Source organism: Phoxinus phoxinus (assembly GCF_949152265.1).
Source record: "Phoxinus phoxinus genome assembly, chromosome: 4".
In the NCBI taxonomy this organism is placed as follows: Eukaryota; Metazoa; Chordata; class Actinopteri; order Cypriniformes; family Leuciscidae; genus Phoxinus; species Phoxinus phoxinus.
The window spans coordinates 22,334,777-22,352,151 of record NC_136879.1 but is presented as its reverse complement, the minus strand read 5'-3'; the positions used below and the strand labels follow the sequence as shown (position 1 = coordinate 22,352,151).

The window sequence follows — 17,375 nt, the reverse complement described above, 5'->3', positions numbered from 1 at the left end:
TATCTCCACAGAAACATTTCTAACATTATGCACATTTGAATTGCAGACGTACAAATGAACAATAATAATAATGAATGTTATTGCCAGATGCATATTAATTCTGTATGTCATTCCCTGCTATTATTGTACATTAATAGTAAACTGCCATCTAGTGGGCACAACGCAAGTATGTCACATTGATCCCTAACAAGACAACAAACCGAAATACAATAGAAAAGATTTATTGAAAATGGACATTTCAAGACTGTACAAAAATAGCAAAATGACAAATGACTGTAGTATGACCAAATCTCAGATTAGAGTAAGTATTAAACATATGTATAAAACAAAAACATTCACACTCAGGGGTATTTCATTGAGGTTCTTGAATTGGTAAATGTGCATACAAAATTTAACAATACATTATATAAATCATCACCCACTTGCAGAAACCGCATGAAGCCTCAAACACAATTGAATATCAGTCCATACAAATATCATTTCTTTATGTTACATTAATTAAAAATCAATACCTGAAAAACTAAATAAACTCTATAGTTCATCTTTTCCCCGGACACAAACGAACATCTATTAAAAACACATTCAAATACAGAAATAGACATATTTGCACAGTACAAATAACTGCTGATGCCGAGTGCCAGTTTTTCAGCATTTGCTGTTAAAAAAAATGTTCATGATAGAAACCAAATCATTTTAAAAAATGCTTAGAATCTGCTATTTCATGTTCATAAACGAGCCTACATAACAGTGAAATAATCAAAACTATATGGCTATACAATTATTATCATTAAAAAAATCCCATAAAAATAAATGATGAATATTAACAAAAAGCCTTCTCAGCAATCAACCTAAAACTCAAACACACATACATAAGTATTGTGAAAGAGCAGAGGAAACACACACACACACTATTTTCCACCTGAGCGTTCACTGCCGCGTCACACCACCAGACTCTCTCTGCTCACAGCTCCATTCTGACCGAAGAAGCACAGCAAAACTTTGTATTAGTATTAAAACTATAACATGACTGAATATTAAAGCATTCATAGTGTCGTCTTCTTCCGAGTTTCACTTAACATCGACAAAGAAAAGACATTCAGAAAAACAACATTTTTATAATGTTTCAGCCAAAGGTGGAAGCTAACCACTGTAAAAACCACTATGACCACCTAAAGCAAGCATGGTCTTTCTTTTTCTTTTTTCAGGGGAGTCATTGACTGACTTGCTGAACTCTGTACACACAAACTAGTTAACTAAAATACAATTTTGTACATCAGCTGTAAATATCCTTTTCTGTTTTGCCTACTCGTTTATTTCTAGTATCACTGCTCCTCCCTGCTTTTTGAATATCTTATTATTCCATGCCAGGAATATGTATATTCCTTCCATATAGATTACTTCACATGAATAGTGCACAACAATGATTACACTATACAATATATTTAAATTTAATTAAGTACCAACAAACCAGGATTATTTTTGCATTACTTATACTAAAGTATTTTTTATATATTTTGAGTTAGCTTTCATTTTTTATATTTTTTAGTCTTTTTTTTGTTATGTCCTTTTGTCATTTTTATATTTCTATTTAGCTTTAAACCATTTTTTTCAGTTTTAGTCATTTTAGTACTTCGGCTAGTCTAATTTTTGTTTAAAGCTTTTAAGTTTAAGTTTTTCATCTAATATTTATATTTTCTTTTATTTCAATTTTTTAATACGTTTAGTTTTAGTTAACAATAACAGCGTTGCAAGAAACTGGTATTTCAGCTGGTGCTGACCAGCTTGCCTTGTTGTAAAGCTATCTGGTTTTAGCTGGATTTTCAAAAAGCTTTCAGTTTGGAATATCACTGTGAATAAAACAACCAACAATAACCTAAAAAAATTGTCATTAAAGAAACAATACATAATTCATACGTTTTAAAGGCACAGTATTTAAGTTTCGCTGCTAGAGGTCGCTTAATCAAAACAATAACAAAGGCGTAGCTTGATGATGCCCGTAAATGAGCGTGGACTCATGGGAGATGTCGTCTTAACCTCCAGAGCCGATGCAAAGCAATCCGACGGGAACCGGGCAGAAATCATGTTCTTGTATGAGCTAATTTATTAAAGTTTTATTAATGTTACTGTGGTATGAAGCAGGGCAGGGATGAGAGCCTCGAGACCCATGACGCCAGTGAAGGGCGAGAGAGGACCAGGCCTGGGACATTTTCCGTTGCTATTTTCATTATGCTTATATGCCGTAGTCAGATGTTGATTATGTCTATTACAATTACATTTTTCTTCCCTGAACTTGAAATTTAGTTACGTTTGTTCACTTAAATTCACATTATTTTATCTCATTCTAATGAAAAAGCCACAAGTGCTGAATTAATACTTATGCAGGTCACTTTATTTGACAAATTAAAATTGTGGGGTAATGCAGCACTATTTTACTTGGTCAAAACAATCCTACTAAAATATCATTAATAAAAGCTGGATGACTTGTGTTGCTAAATGGCATGCAGTTCATTTTAAAATATATTGTATGGTGGAGAAAATGCAGTATTACTGTTACTACAAATAAACCAAATAAGACACATACCCGTTTACACCTATTATTTTAATCAAATAAGACAAACCCCTTTACACCTGGTATTTTAATCAAATAAGACACACCCGTTTACACCTGGTATTTTAATCAGTCTCTTTTGTCCCCTTTCAATCACTTCTGTCCGGATTTCTTTGCAGGGAGGGTCTATGGGTGGGTAAATGTAGGGGTTTTAGGGATGCTCCGTTCGATCGGGCACAGATCAGTATCTGCCGATAATCACATTCTATTACTTGATAGGGAGTCACTAAAATAGGCAGATCTCACCAAACGATCACAAACTGATGACGTCAGACTTCAGTGCCACAGTCATGTCATCACCAGTGTGGAGTTATAGCGCGGTCTCAAGAAACAATGTGTTTTTATGCTATGCGAAATGTGAGACGGAACTGATTCTGACCAGGAACGCACGCACATAAAGCTGCTGATCTAACAGTGTGCGAGTACTTATCTTACTGGGCTTGAACGGTCAAATACACACACTCATGTGTCAAAATGTTTCTTCGTAAACAGTCGTTTATGTCTTAAGTGAACGTGTATTTAGCATTGTTCACTTGTAATCCGATCAACCAAAACCAAATTAAGACCAAATCTTAATACCAGGTGTAAACAGGACCTGACCGTTTTTGAGCAACAATAACTAGTTTTCTGTCAATAAAGGTATTCAAACAGTTGCTCACCTGTCTAATAAAAAACATAATATATTAAAGCATATTTGATGTTTCCATGGTTTTTACAGAAGTAGGACCAGAAATCGAGGGTAACGTGGATACTGGTTAGATACTGGATACCATTACACTGGTTAATTTCGAAAGTTAATGCGAATTTCTCTTGATTTAAGCATTGTTGGAAACATTTGGGATTAATGCAAGTACACAATTGAACAAAATATATAACACTGTCCCAGTGATTTTTTGGATATTTGAATGCAAAAATCTTTAGTTTTTTTTTTTTTTAAATCTATCTTACTTTTGAATCTGGCTCTTACCTTTTTTAAATTGCTCTTTTTGGATGATGGCAAACTGTCACTGTACTCAGTGTAGGAAGGGGGAGGAGGTGGGAAGTTGCTGTGATTGCCACGGCGATCAGGGTTTCCAGAGGGCGGGGCGAGCGGCAGAGGAGGCGGTCCGCCGTGTGGCCCCCTGTAGCGGTCAGAACGGTCGCTCTCGCTGTCGAGCCTCTCGCGGCTGCGGCCTCTCTGCTGTTCGCCTAACTTCTTCTTTTCCATGGCCTCCTTCAGGAAGCTGTCATCGTATGCATCCCGGCCTCCGCGACCACGATCTCGCTCCAGATCCATCAGGTCATCACGACTACGGCTGCGGCGGCCCTGGAAACCGACCCCACGGAAGGAGTCTCCACGACGAGGACGATTGTCAGGAGAGTAATCACGGCGTCGACGGTCCTCTGCGACACGGTCGTATCCTCGCCCGCTGCTGCTCCACTCGTCATCCGAACTAGACAGAGTAGTCATGTTTTAAGAAGGACTGAACACATTAATTTAGCATGATTGAACGATTCATTCACTAACCCTCTTCGGTCGCCCCTGGCCCCACCATCTCGGCGAGTGGGTGGATAGTCATCTCGGTAATTGCGGCCAATATCGTCTAAGTGTTCCATGGAGCGGGCGCGTCCTCGATTGTCAGGGAGCCTGTGCTCGTCCCGTCGCATGTGCTGAGACACGCTGCTAATGGTACTCATATTCTCGTCCACATCATCGTACACCGTGGTTAGCTGAGGTGGTCTGGCCCGACCACGATTTCGAGAGTCTGGACCGTCGTGAAGTGAGCTCACCTCGCTCATACCATCCACTGGAGGACAGGTGAGAAATGTTTTAATAAACAAAACGATTACAAATAAATCATCCCCCAACCTTGGAAAAATTTAGAATCTACAGGAAACAAAGCTGAAACAAAATGCGTTTCCTTTAGATTGCCTGTGGACTTTCACACACACAAGTAGGACATGTTTGTGAATCAAAAATTGGTTGATTTGAATGTTGTTAATTGACCATCAGAGGATCTTGATCCAGGAACATGTCCTACTTCATTTTAAAGCGGCTATATGTAAGAATTTTCATGTATTAATCCCTTTTTTTTGCCATGTTTCAACAGCTTGTAAAGAAACTTAAAAAAAGAGACCTTCCCCAACTTTCTAGATTGTCTTTGAAAGCCTGTGAACTGATTTTTTAAAAGGTTTTTGTTAGGAAAATGAAATTGATGTGACATTTACGCACGGCCCTGAAAACCTCTCTTCCGCTCTGTGACATGAAATTAATGCTTATACAATGTTCTGGATGATGCTTAAAGAGCCATTCTGTACTGTATGTCAATGTGTCATGCAAAGAAATAAGATTAAAGGCCATTGCACACTGAGTTCGAAATTTTCGTATGCGTTTTTTCGTATTTGTGATTCGGTGGCTCTGAATTGTCAAAGCACCATTCAAACACCATTCAAACTGCTTGTTACGGATGCGAAAAACGCAGAAAATCGAACCCGTTACGATTTTTTTTATGACGGACGAAAGTTTCGGAGGCAGTGTGCAAGCGTGATTGACATAACGTGAGGTCGTATTTATTTTTTTAACGTGCGAAAATTTCGGATGCGAATTTCGGACTCAGTGTGCAATGGCCTTAACTCAAGCTATAGTCTCACATAGCCAGATCTGTAGACTATACAGTACCAAATGTACTTTATAATCAAACTATCATAACAGTGTAATTTTAATCACCTCATCTGTCGACATGATGCCATTGATATGACATAACATTAATTGCAGAGCTTGTGCAAACATATCTAGGTCACTGCGATCCGATGCTTTCTTAACTGCCGCTTCTCACCGCTGTCATTTTTGTTGAGCATTTATTTAGTTATTGAAAAAAGTGCACAGCATATATTTACATATTCTAAACGTCGCTCTCAGCAGCGTTGATGAAGTCTGGATATTTATTCACAGTATATTACTGCAAAGGCATTTCCTAAAACTTCTTTTTACTTCTAAGCAAAGAACTAAAATGAATACTAATCAACTTTGTGTTCACTTTGTTTTTATATATATAACCTTTATTTAAACAGGAAATGTCCCATTGAGACACAGTCTCTTTTACAAGGGAGTCCTGTATAACACAATTATAAACACAATTACTTGTACGGCCAACGGTGTCGCTAATAACAAGGTTTCCTGAATTCTACATATAGCCCCTTTAAGTACCACTTTGTTATAACCCAACCCTCAGAGTGAACGATAGTGCCCATCTCCAGAACTCACGACGACTGTATTTGCCTGGAGTGTTCCCTGGGCGACTGGGGTCAAGGTTGGCCAGTTCTCGCTCCATATAGTAAAGCACCCGTGTTGGGTTTCCATCTTGGTCGGCCTGAACACGGTATCCACTACGGCCTGAAAAACAATACCAACATTAGATTTAAATCAACCAACATTTAGGTTTAAAATCACTTAAAAATAAAGATCAGAGGTGCCCAATCCTATTCCTGGAGATCTACCTTTCTGCAAAGTTCAGCTCTAAAACCTGATCAAACACCAAGTGAACGAGAAAATGAAGATCTACAGGAGCACTACATAACAGACAGTTGTGTTGGAGCAGGGCTAGATCTGAACTCTGCAGTTAGGCAAGTCTCCAGGAAAAGGATTGGGCACCCCTGATTTAGATTGATTAATAAATGACTATGAAGAACTACTAGATAATAAATATATTGCAAATCAATTACATATGCTCTGCCAAGTATTTTAATGAAGAAAAATAATATTTTAATTTAAAAATATAATATAAAACATAAGTCCAAAACTGATGTAGTCGCGTACTTCCTCCACCATCGTGGTCTTGCATCAACGGCACTTGAGATCCTTGGCCAACTGTAGTGGGGAGAACAAATGATCAACTAATTAGATTTATGTAAAAAAACTCTTGTTAAACTGCAGTTTTTAGGGCAATGAGAGGATGGGTTGACCTGAGCTGGCCCCGTCGTAGTCTCTGCCGTAGCCATTGGAGGGAGGACCACCGACGGCCAACGGCATAGGGAGCATGGTTATGCCATGTGCAGATCCGCCAACTTCATAACCTGGCTTTCCGTACATGTTTGAGGCATAGAGGGTGTGTGGGTACTGACTGGAGACACCACCAGACTTAGCCATTTTACCAGCCTCGTATACTGCAAACATTTTTAATTTGGTGCAAGTTATTAATTAAAAAAAATGCAATAAAATGTGTGTTAACGTTTAGAGGCTATTCTCTGCAAATATTCATGCATGCAAATGTTTACAACTGTGTAACAGGCTCAGGCCTGTTGCCTTGTTTTTTTCATATTGAGTGTACTACTACTACACACCACCAGAGGCGCTAGGGTGCTCTAGTAGATGGTTTATACCCAGGTGGGTAGTAGAGCAAGTTAGGTTTGTTGGACAGAGGAAGCATGGTTTACCTGCTGTGTTACCACAAACCACTTTGAGTCCTGATTGGGAAATTTTGGTTTTAAGCGCAATCAATGTAAGGAGTATTTTCTTTTCTTATATTTTTTCTACATATTTTCTGGTGTGGTTTTTGTATTGGTTTATAATCATTGCACATGCTTTTTCTGTGTTATTTAAGAGTTATTTGTGTTTGTTAACTTGCTTCACTGCTAATGTCTTCTGTTGTAGAAGGACTCTTTATTTCTACTCATATGGCTTCTAATCATTGCTTCCAGATAAGAGAGGATTTTCATTCATGAAATGTGTCTTTACTTCACCTTGTGGATCTCAGGCACAAGGATCATAAACATGTAGCTTTGCTTTTTGGGATTACATGCACGTTTGATTGGAATTATTCTATGTCCAAGACCACCATCTCCATCTTTCACCAGACTGTCTTTCTATATCAGATAAGGCTTTCAAGTTCATTTCAATTCATGTACTGTTGTTACACCAACTCCATATCAGCTGTGGGTATTTAAAGCCAAGCCTGTCTACATCTGTACAGTCTTTCTTTCTTGTATGCTCATTGTTTGTTTTGTTTTCAGTATCCATTGTTGGTTTATTGTAGTTTTTATTATATTTTATGTAAAATAGCAAAATACATTTTTATTGCCTGACTGTTTCATGTGATTTATGCCTGGTTTTGTTTATGTCTATGTAAAAAGAAGTTGGTGGTTCCCTTCCTAAAAATCAGACTTAAAGCAGTCTTAAACTTAAAGGGTTAGTTCACCCAAAAATGAAAATTCTGTCAGTAATTACTCGCCCTCATGTTGTTCCAACCCCAAAAGACTTTCGTTCATCTTCGAAACACAAAATAAGATATTTTTGAATAAATCTGAGAGCTGGATCACTCCTCCATAGGCTTCTATTGTAATTGAAACTTGCCGGCCCAGAAAGTTAGTAAAGACAATGTTTAAAATAGTCCAAGTGACTACAGTGGCTTAACCATAAATTTATCAAGCGACGAGAATACGTTTTGTGTGCAAAAAAAAGAAAAAGATAATGACTTTATTGTACGTCAGAATGTAGGATCACTATTGGCCAGCATCACACACATGGACCAGCGCCAGCCAATAGTGAGCCTACGTTCTGACGTACAACCCAGAAGCGCTGCGCTGTTACACTATGTGAACTCACTCAGAGCCCCACACAGAAGAAAATGAATAGTTCAATAATGTTATTTTTGCGCACAAAATGTATTCTCGTCGCTTGATAAACTTAAGGTTGAGCCACTGTAGTCCCTTGGACTATTTTAACGATGTCTTCTCTAACTTTTCTGGGCTGGGAGATATCAGTTACCTAGCAGCCTAAGGAGTGAGCCAGCTCTCAGAGTTAATCAAAAATATCTTAATTTGTGTTTCGAAGATGAACAAAGGCTTAAGGGGTTGGAACAACATGAGGGCAAGTAATTACTGACAGAATTTTAATTTTAGGGTGAACTAACCCTTTAAAGTGGTTGAGACAGTTATAATTGATTGACCAATTCATCAGCATATCAATTAATTAGATTATTTATTTTCAATCTACTGACAGCACTAATAAAAATAACTATTCACACAAAGGTGAATTTTGAACACTTTTTCCTTTAACACATTTTCCACTCCCAGGGTTATGTTTAACTAAAAGCAAAACTATTAAAAAAAATGTTAACAAAATAAATAAAAGATGAAAACTAACTGGAAATAAAAAGAAACAATCTAAACTAAAGCTAAAACTGAAATAAAAATAAATTATACCTAAATATTTAAAGAAAGAAAAATAATAAAAATGAAAGAGGCACATAGATGACAATGTTTTACTAAAATGAATGAAAATATAAATGCTATATCAAAATATTGATAAAAACTATAATAGTATATAAATAATACAAAAATAACACTGAATGAAAAGACAGTGAAAATTATGAGGTGGTTAGTTTGATTTACTTTCACTCTCCTAAATAATGGAACAGGCCCATTTGTGGCTAAAAGGGGAAGTGGAGGAAGTGTGGACTCACAGGCGCGGGGACAGCAGCAGCGCTCCGGGCAGCAGGGGCATCTGACGTAACAGCAGCAGGTGTGAGGGCAACACTGACACCAACAGATACCGATCAGGAGCAAAAACAACAAGAAGCCCAGGACCACCAACACCACTAACAACCAGTCTGGAGAACAACAAGAGAGACAAATCGCTTGCTTCAGATACTAAACAGAGGACTCAGGGAATTAAACAGAAAATACTCAAAAGATACCCGTGTAAAAGCAATATTGGTTTAATTTCATGAGATGACTGCTCAGAAGACATAAAATTGGGATATAATTGGATTATAGATATAGTTTACACACTTATATTTTGGCATGTCATGAGATGTTTTTATCTTCGTGTGTGCACGTCTGTCAGTTCTTGCTGCTGCCAAGCAACAACAAAAAAAGAGAAGTATTTGACGCACAAAGAAAAACCAGCCGGACAGGTTTTGCCTCACAATACTCTGCCAGGGCTTGATTCCAGCATGCACCATACCAACATCCTACATGCACAGACACAACATGACTCATGTGCAGACATTAGAAACTATTCCACAATCTGACAGAGAAAACCACCAAATTACAGAGGCTTATGCAAATCTAATGTAATGTACAGTCCGTCATCTAACTGTAAATTAACCCATTTATTCTATAGCTACTTACCAAATAAATAAATGGATGTTTAATATCGTTTTACTGAAATTGGTTTATTACGTGTTAAGACAGAATGCTGCCAATCAGAATCAAGTACTCAAATAAAAGACGCATAATAATTAATTAGTAATTGACCTCAGTCAGACTAGACAACATACTTAAAAGTACACTATGTAACTTTTATCAATCCTTCCAAAATGTGTTTTTGTCTTGCTCGGATTCACTATAGTAAGTCTATTAAATATATTAGACTTACGATTTTCCGTAAATAAAGAAAAGTTGATGGCTGCTTTGACGCATGTATGGTGTGGGAGTGTTAGAGGTTAGTTGTTACAACGAGTGAGAAAGATTGACATGGAGCCGCTAAATCTCAAACCTCCGGGGAATCACCCGTTTTAAACAAACACCGAACAGAGGAGAGTCTGCTGGCAAAAAGAGAATGCGACAGAGCTTGTAATAAAACTAGAATCAACATCGGCTTGGCTTTTCGGAGATGGCAAGAACTGAGGGTTTGAAATGTTGTAAAAGTGATGCGGAGATGGCGTTTTTATTTACTCAACAGGTGAGTAATGTATTTTATTAAACAGATAGTTTGCCATATGTAGCTCTCTAACAGAGGTGATTGTGAAGCATCATCTATTGTGAAGGGTCATTTTATTATGGTTGTAGAGCTGTGCTGGAATTTATTTTCAAGGAAGTACCGTGTCTATTAATGGGTAAAGTTACAGTGACATCTTCAGCTTGTCAGCTTGACATCCTTTTCTATCTAAACTGGTTATATCTCTTATGCTGCGTTCACACCAAATGCGAATTGAGCGGCAAATTCGCTTCTATCGCGTCTAGTTGGACGCCTGAACATTTTGAATCCACTCGCAGGTCCTAAGCGAATTGGACGCGTGTATAAAGCGAGCGTTTGAGGCTAAATTAGACCTTAAAACTTTTTCAAATGGCAGGTTTTCCACATTAGTATATAAGGTAAAATTATAAAATCATACATTATTAGTAGTCCTATTATTAATATAACATGGTAAAAAATCCCATATTTGAATTTTCGTCATCTCATTCAGAAATGTATGCCTGCAAGTGTTCAGTGTCACATTCATAGTTAACATAGCTGAACAATGTCATTATCTTTGATGTCCTGAATAATTCTATAGGTCTGTGCCATTTCTTTGTTCAGGTTATACTGTAAAATAATATGTAATTTATGTTTGTTTTGTTGATTAATGGAGCCAGCCTCAAAAGTAATAAACCTGTCCTGTGATTTATTTTCTCACACAACACTGTCCAGACACAAACTATGTTCTTATAAACTAAAGTGTGTTGGTTAGTCTTTACATTAGAATAATAATGTTTCATATAATCTAGATTTAGATATGGAATAAATAGCCAAATGAATGCGTCTCGTATATTAAAATCAAGTTTTTATGTGATAAAATATTTGCTTTGTTGTGCATTAAAACCACACCAGGGTTTTCCCACCGTTTATCACGTCACTTCACCACGTGACAGCAGCAAGCAGGCTCCTGATTGGTTAACGCGGCGCGAACAGACGTCAAAGTTCAGATTTTTCAACCTGGGCGTCAGACCCGAATTCGCTTCAAACGTGTGAATGCACAAAAAGCACCAAATAAAACACTAAATTCGCCTCTTTCGCCCAAACTGGACGCACAAATGAGGCGAAATCGCATCGCAGGACCTCCAGGCGCGCGTCAACGCGCCTTTACATTGACTTAGCATGGAAATCACTCGCTCCAGACGCTCAACTCGCGTTCGGCGTTAACACAGCATTAAGCCTAGTAGTGAAGGTTTTGTGAGCAGTAGGTTAACCATATTCATTACGCAAAGGCAAAGCACAACCAAAACAATGTTTTTATGCAAAATGCATGCAATGTTTTGTTTTTTAACCGTTAGAAGGCCAAAAGTTACATAGTGTACCTTTAATCTGACACAAATAAAAACAAGGCTGTGGATTCATTTAACATGTTGTACTAAAAACAAATTTTCAATGTTTAAGAGGCTGGACACCATTCAAGGACACAGTGACACACATTGAACACACAGTCCTTCTGTCCCTCAAAATCTTGTTCATGCATCAAATTCTACCCCAAGATCTATAGTTAAGTCTATACTTTCTATGAACGAGACTGTGGCCGTGGCTGGTGAAGGATTCAAGTACAGCTCCAAAGTTAACCAGACCTCTAGAGAGAAGCACTTATTCTACCTTCCATGATCAGTAAATCAATGCCAGGCAGCAGGTCTGTAGTATTTGACTTTCTCTCTGTGAAAGAAAGACAAAGCCATAATTACTGAAAAAGGCCTTTCGGCATCGGCCCAAGGAGAAAAAAAAATAGCCTTTAAGTTAATAGAATTACTACTACTGTTATTAGTCTAATTATTAATATTAGTAATTATCAATATATAATTGTTTTCTATAACATTAAAGAAATGCTCTTGAATCCTTCACAAGCAAACCGTGACCTTCCAGGTGGAAATTAATGAAAAGGTAACACTTTAGTTTAGGGTCCAATTCTCACTATTAACAAGCATATTACTAGGATATTGTCTGTTTAATAGTACTTATGAAGCACATATTAATGCCTGCATCGCTTAATCCTACCTAATACCTAAATGTAACAACTATTTTACTAACTATTGGACCCTAATCTAAACTGTGACCATTGAAAATAATATTTTTTAATAACAAAAATACAAACAAATATTAACTGAAAACACACAAATAACTTCCAAGATATCATCTAACACAGCCCTAATTCCTCACATGCACAAAAACAAAACAGACAAAACAAGTTGAACGAACGAACAAGTGTGCAATGCATGCGTTTAAAATCACACATGATGAAATGTTTGGGTGTCTATCAGTCTGAGATAGATTGTCAGAAGGTAAACACTTACCAAGCACAATGAGCTCTGTAAAACACTCGCCATTCCCTGAAAGGTCCTGGGCTGAGCCGACTGTACAGATGTACACACCGCTGTCTCCCCAAGCAGTCTGAGCAAAGTTAAGATCTGCATCTATATATATATATAAAAAAGAAAGAAGTAAGAATAGGTTTCAGAGGTGCTTAAATCATATTTAATAATCATTGCACATCGTTAGTGAAAATAATGAAGATAATTCTAAAATATTGAATAAATAATAAAATACACATAAATAAACAATATATACATATATATATATATATATATATTACAAAAATACCATGATCGTGTAATCCAAACAAAGAGAAACAGAGAAACACCGCAAACAAAGCACAATGGAGATATCAGAGAAGCATGTCTATGAAGTAAATATACCTAATTAACATAATATTAAGCAAATGAAATATTCAGCTGATATAGCTGATAAGGGTAACATGCAGAGTGGATTGAGCGATGAGCGTACATGGCACAGATGCGCAAGCTTGTCGATTGTATCCCTTTTTCACAGATGCCACTGGAAAGTTTGGTGTGCGGTCAGATATGGCAAATTGGTAACAGCAAAGAAAGTAAAATAAGGACCATATTACTAACATTAACTGACGTTGGATGCTCTTGATTGCTGATCTTGATTACTCAGCACACATGCGTCATTTGGATAAAAACTAAATCGTATGTGCAAGTAAAAACATGAACGTTACGTGAATTATGCACAATGAGTGATTCCCTACATTATTACAGGAAGGCGGTCTTAAAGTTTTCTGTGCGCAAACATCCCAGAAAACTGCCTCTCAGACAGTGCACGAATAGCCTATTAAATTAAGTCCGCTTTCATGTCTTCTTGCACTTGAATGGACAAATTCACACATTATTATGCCAAAATGCCCATATAGGAAAGTATCCTTGTGAAACATTGTAGGTTATGTCTTAAGTGAGCGTACACAGTTGTACGTGTGTAACAGTATGTTGGATACGTGCAGCTCTTAAAGTGACAGCAGCCTAATATTCCAACAAAAGACAAAGAAAATCCCTCACTGCTCCTGACTGAATAACTTTTGTAACTTTAATAATGATTCATCTTATTTATGAGTGAAGACTACAGTGTTATTTTACATTTGATTACATAATTTTAAAAAAATTACCTGAAAATTGTAACCACTGGCCAAACCAGGCCAGTAGAAAAAAAATAAAAATAGGCTGTGTGTCCACCAAAGAGTTTTTTTCACACGGCTGGCGTGTTTTTTCAACTGTTTTCAATGGGAGCGCCGCGTTTTTAAAACGTCATGAGCGGAACGAGGAGCTGAGCGCTTTTTTCACGCTGAAGCGCTCTGCGTTTTTTACAGGTCGCAGAGAGTAGAAGAATGTTCAACTTTGGGTAAAACGCAGCGCTTATCACTATCACTTTTTACCCAACCGTCCAATCACAGTGGAGGAGGGGCGGGACTAATACCACACCGACCAACCGCCACATTCTGCTTGTACAACGTGTCAACAACAAGCACAATAACGGAACAAAATAATTTAAAACAAGAGCCAGAGACACATTGTTACATTGTATCGACATTTTAATATAGAATCAACACAGAAACAAAATATGTGAAATGAGATACTAGTAACACCAAACCAGGCCAGTAGAAAAAAAAATCCTTAGCATTGATCCCTGCTGAAGCAGCTCTAAATATTCACTATGCTATTCAATTAGATAAAATATAATAGAGCAATAATATTAACAGTGAAATTAACAATAGCTCCTACAATACATTTTAACAGGCATAATTAGCGTGAAAGATAATGAAGGAAATATCTATTTGCTAAGCCAACTAATTTGATTCATATTCTTTTGGTTTCTCTGCCCAAAGATGACTTACTATTGGTGATGCTGATCTGACGGCCCTGGTAGTCTTTCGAAAGTGAGACCGCCGTTTGTTTCGAAGCCACTATGCGAACGGTCCTGGCACTGTCTGCACACTCTATGTTGGGGTTGTAGTTTGGGTTGGACTGAGCGATGGCATTGTCAGCACTGCTGGGGTTTAGAGCAGCTTGGATCGGGTCTCTGCAGTAGGATTTGTACTTCCAGGAGATCAGTGGAGGGGATGTAGCCGTGGTAGTGTAATCACAGCTGAGTGTGACCGGCTGGAATAATATGACCACATAGCGTGGGTATTTGCAGATGGCAGTGATGGCTGTGGTGAAGCCTGTGGGAGAAGAGACACATTTGAATATAACAGTATCAAATAGATGAAACAGAGAGGATTAAGACATCCCACAAACTTGGACAGGAGGAATTAAGAATAAAATATAGATCGCATCAAATATCATCCAAATTAAAAAAAGGAAAGGAATGAAAGTCCTTTAGGCAATAACAAATACCCAAATAGCCATTTCAAAAGGCAGGACAGTACATTTAAAGAGCCTCTCTTATGAAAAGCCTTAAAGGGGTCATCGGATGCAAAATTCACTTTTATATGGCGTTTGAAAGATTTCATCAAAAAATATCTTCATTTTTGGTGAACTACGCAATCATTTTTCTTACTATGATATTAGCAGTGTTTAAATCAGAGCATTATTCTAGTCAAATTCAGGAGATATGTATGCATTGTAATATTTATTAGCCCTGAACTTGCAACAAATTATCAAAGCAATGGTCAAAGTATTTTTTAAATGTGGGTTACATTTAGTTACAAAACTACAAACAACATCTGATAATTCTTATAATCTTGTCAGACAGGAACATTTTAATTAAACTGTATTTTTTATTGGTGGCTTCCTAAAAACACGTTTGAGAAAAAAAAAAACTCTCTATTCACACTTGACTATGAGGGTTAAGGTTATTATTGCACTACTTCCTATGTAAACAAACAATGTGACATTGATGCCATGCTTCATTATTATGCATATTCATGTTAGTCCTCCTCTAAAATAAAGAAAACCCCTAATATAGCCTACAGCTCAAAGAACAATAGCCTTTCACAAAAGCTATAATTAAACAGTCTTTTCAAGCACAACTGCTTAATGATACATTAAAAACGAGGACAGATGCCATTTACTACAAAAAGAGTCCAAAAGGCCATTTTAAGCAATGTTTGAGATTACTAAAAAAGGGTAAACAAACTTTTGGCGTAGGTGACATCACATTATGACATCAGGCTGTGGGTTAGGCTAGATATGTTTTTACAAAGATTATCAGAGGATGTGACTCATGTGTCTGACCGAAACTATCTCAGTGTGAAGGGGACATGACCACCTCCTCCCACACAATCCACATTACTCATTCCCTAAACAACACACACTTAAGAAAATACAAGACAAAGTGAAACCATTGCACAATAACAACTACCAAGGTCTATTTCAAAATGGATATACATTTGTATTAATATCTGATATTTAAATCGATTTCCATTAGTAAGATAGTAATTATCTGATTAAAAGTTGGGAAGGATAAATATTCAATGATTAGCTAGTAACTTATAGCATTTGGCCACTTATTTTTGTAAATTATATAAGACCAAACAAGTACGAAAAGGTCCATAGACTATGATCTTCATGAGATCTAGTGCTGTAATAAACTAAAATCTGACAATCTATTGATATTTTCCAATACAAATCTACAAAAAAAGTGAAAACAGTCAAACATAAACTGTCACATCTGAGCTTTGGTGAGGAAGAAATAACGCACTTACCTATGAACAAGAAAAGGGTAAAGATTATACCCTGCCACATTTCAAGATCTTTTAAAACACACCCAAAATTAAATGCCCCAAAAGTAGGTAAAGAAAGTCCGAGTAGGCCTATGTGTCGTTAATGCAGCTGTATTTGTCTCAGACAGGTACGTCCTCCATTTCCTCGCGGACTCGTTCAGCGAGGTATGAAAGTGTAACCCGAAACTCAGGTGAGATCGGCGGGCCACTGCAAACACAATACGCGTACAGTCATAGGGGCCCAAAAGAGAACAACAGTTTGCCTGTTTAAAAATAAGGATTCTTATACATTTCTTTTGCTTCTTAAACAATCGGACACCATATTGAAAAACAGTATTTCGTGACTGCAGATCCGGTTTGACGAGATGAACCCAAACCGTTTAATAATACAACGCCCTGTAATCCACCTTTGATGAGAGAAATGGTTTAGTCCACTGGCAATCTATGAAGGCCGAGTTAATAATCGCCCGGAAGGTTTTGGTAACCTCGAAGGCTCGAACTACTTTCATACTTCGGATATCTTTTCCAAGTAACCTAGATTCTCAAATCTAATTTAACATTCACTGGTAACTAGTAACTACTAACTAGTGGTGGGCAGATCGAGGCTTCGTGAAGCAATGAAACAGTTGAACCAAATGTGCCGTATTGTTTCGAGGCTTCGAATCAATCCGACACCCGTCTCAACGGTGACACCTAGTGGTCACTTGCAGGTGTTGATCTGAAACAACCTTGACGAGCCATTAAAAAAAATTGTTTATAGGCTCATCACTGTGCATAATGTTATTTTGGTCCTGCAAAATGAATATTCATAAAAGAAATCAAGCCACAATGTCTCACTTTTTTAGAGATTTTTATTCAAAAATATAAATTTCTCTGTGGAAGGACTTAGCTTACTTCTTTTTTTACAGATAATTTCTCCAGCCTTTGAAAAAAATTCTCTCACAAGGGACACTTGTTGCTGGCATGCAAAGACATTTTTTAGCTAGGACATACAAAAGAGGAAAGATTAGGCTACTGCTCTCTCTTTC

General features: G+C 37.3%; 1 protein-coding gene across 4 annotated transcripts; it reads right to left on the bottom strand.

The window, feature by feature from the left end:
* Positions 1-205: 205 nt before the first annotated feature.
* On the bottom strand, positions 206-16,963 carry lsr (lipolysis stimulated lipoprotein receptor). 4 transcript variants are annotated; one of them, XM_079610921.1, is made up of 11 exons: positions 16,330-16,939; positions 14,518-14,844; positions 12,626-12,745; positions 11,934-11,990; positions 9,049-9,195; positions 6,551-6,751; positions 6,405-6,455; positions 5,853-5,981; positions 4,116-4,395; positions 3,576-4,041; positions 206-974 (listed from the first exon to the last, which is right to left on the bottom strand). In XM_079610921.1, the coding sequence occupies exons 1-11, from the start codon at positions 16,367-16,369 to the stop codon at positions 939-941; spliced, it is 1,854 nt and encodes a 617-aa protein (XP_079467047.1). In that variant the 5' UTR covers positions 16,370-16,939; the 3' UTR covers positions 206-938. The 4 variants fall into 4 exon arrangements, with proteins under 4 accessions (XP_079467047.1, XP_079467048.1, XP_079467049.1 ...); XM_079610922.1 differs by having other exon boundaries at positions 5,868-5,981; positions 16,330-16,747; XM_079610923.1 differs by lacking the exon at positions 11,934-11,990 and having other exon boundaries at positions 16,330-16,963.
* Between the last annotated feature and the right edge of the window lie 412 nt (positions 16,964-17,375).

Excerpts from the sequence above, each read along its gene's own strand:
- lsr (XM_079610921.1), bottom strand. The coding sequence starts at position 16,369 with ATGTGGCAGGGTATAATCTTTACCCTTTTCTTGTTCATAG. Across the intron at positions 9,196-11,933 it reads TGATTTACTGATCATGGAAG|ACTGGTTGTTAGTGGTGTTG; the intron begins GTAGAATAAGTG and ends GTTGTTCTCCAG. Across the intron at positions 975-3,575 it reads AAAAGAGCAATTTAAAAAAG|AATGGAGCTGTGAGCAGAGA; the intron begins GTAAGAGCCAGA and ends TTCTTCGGTCAG.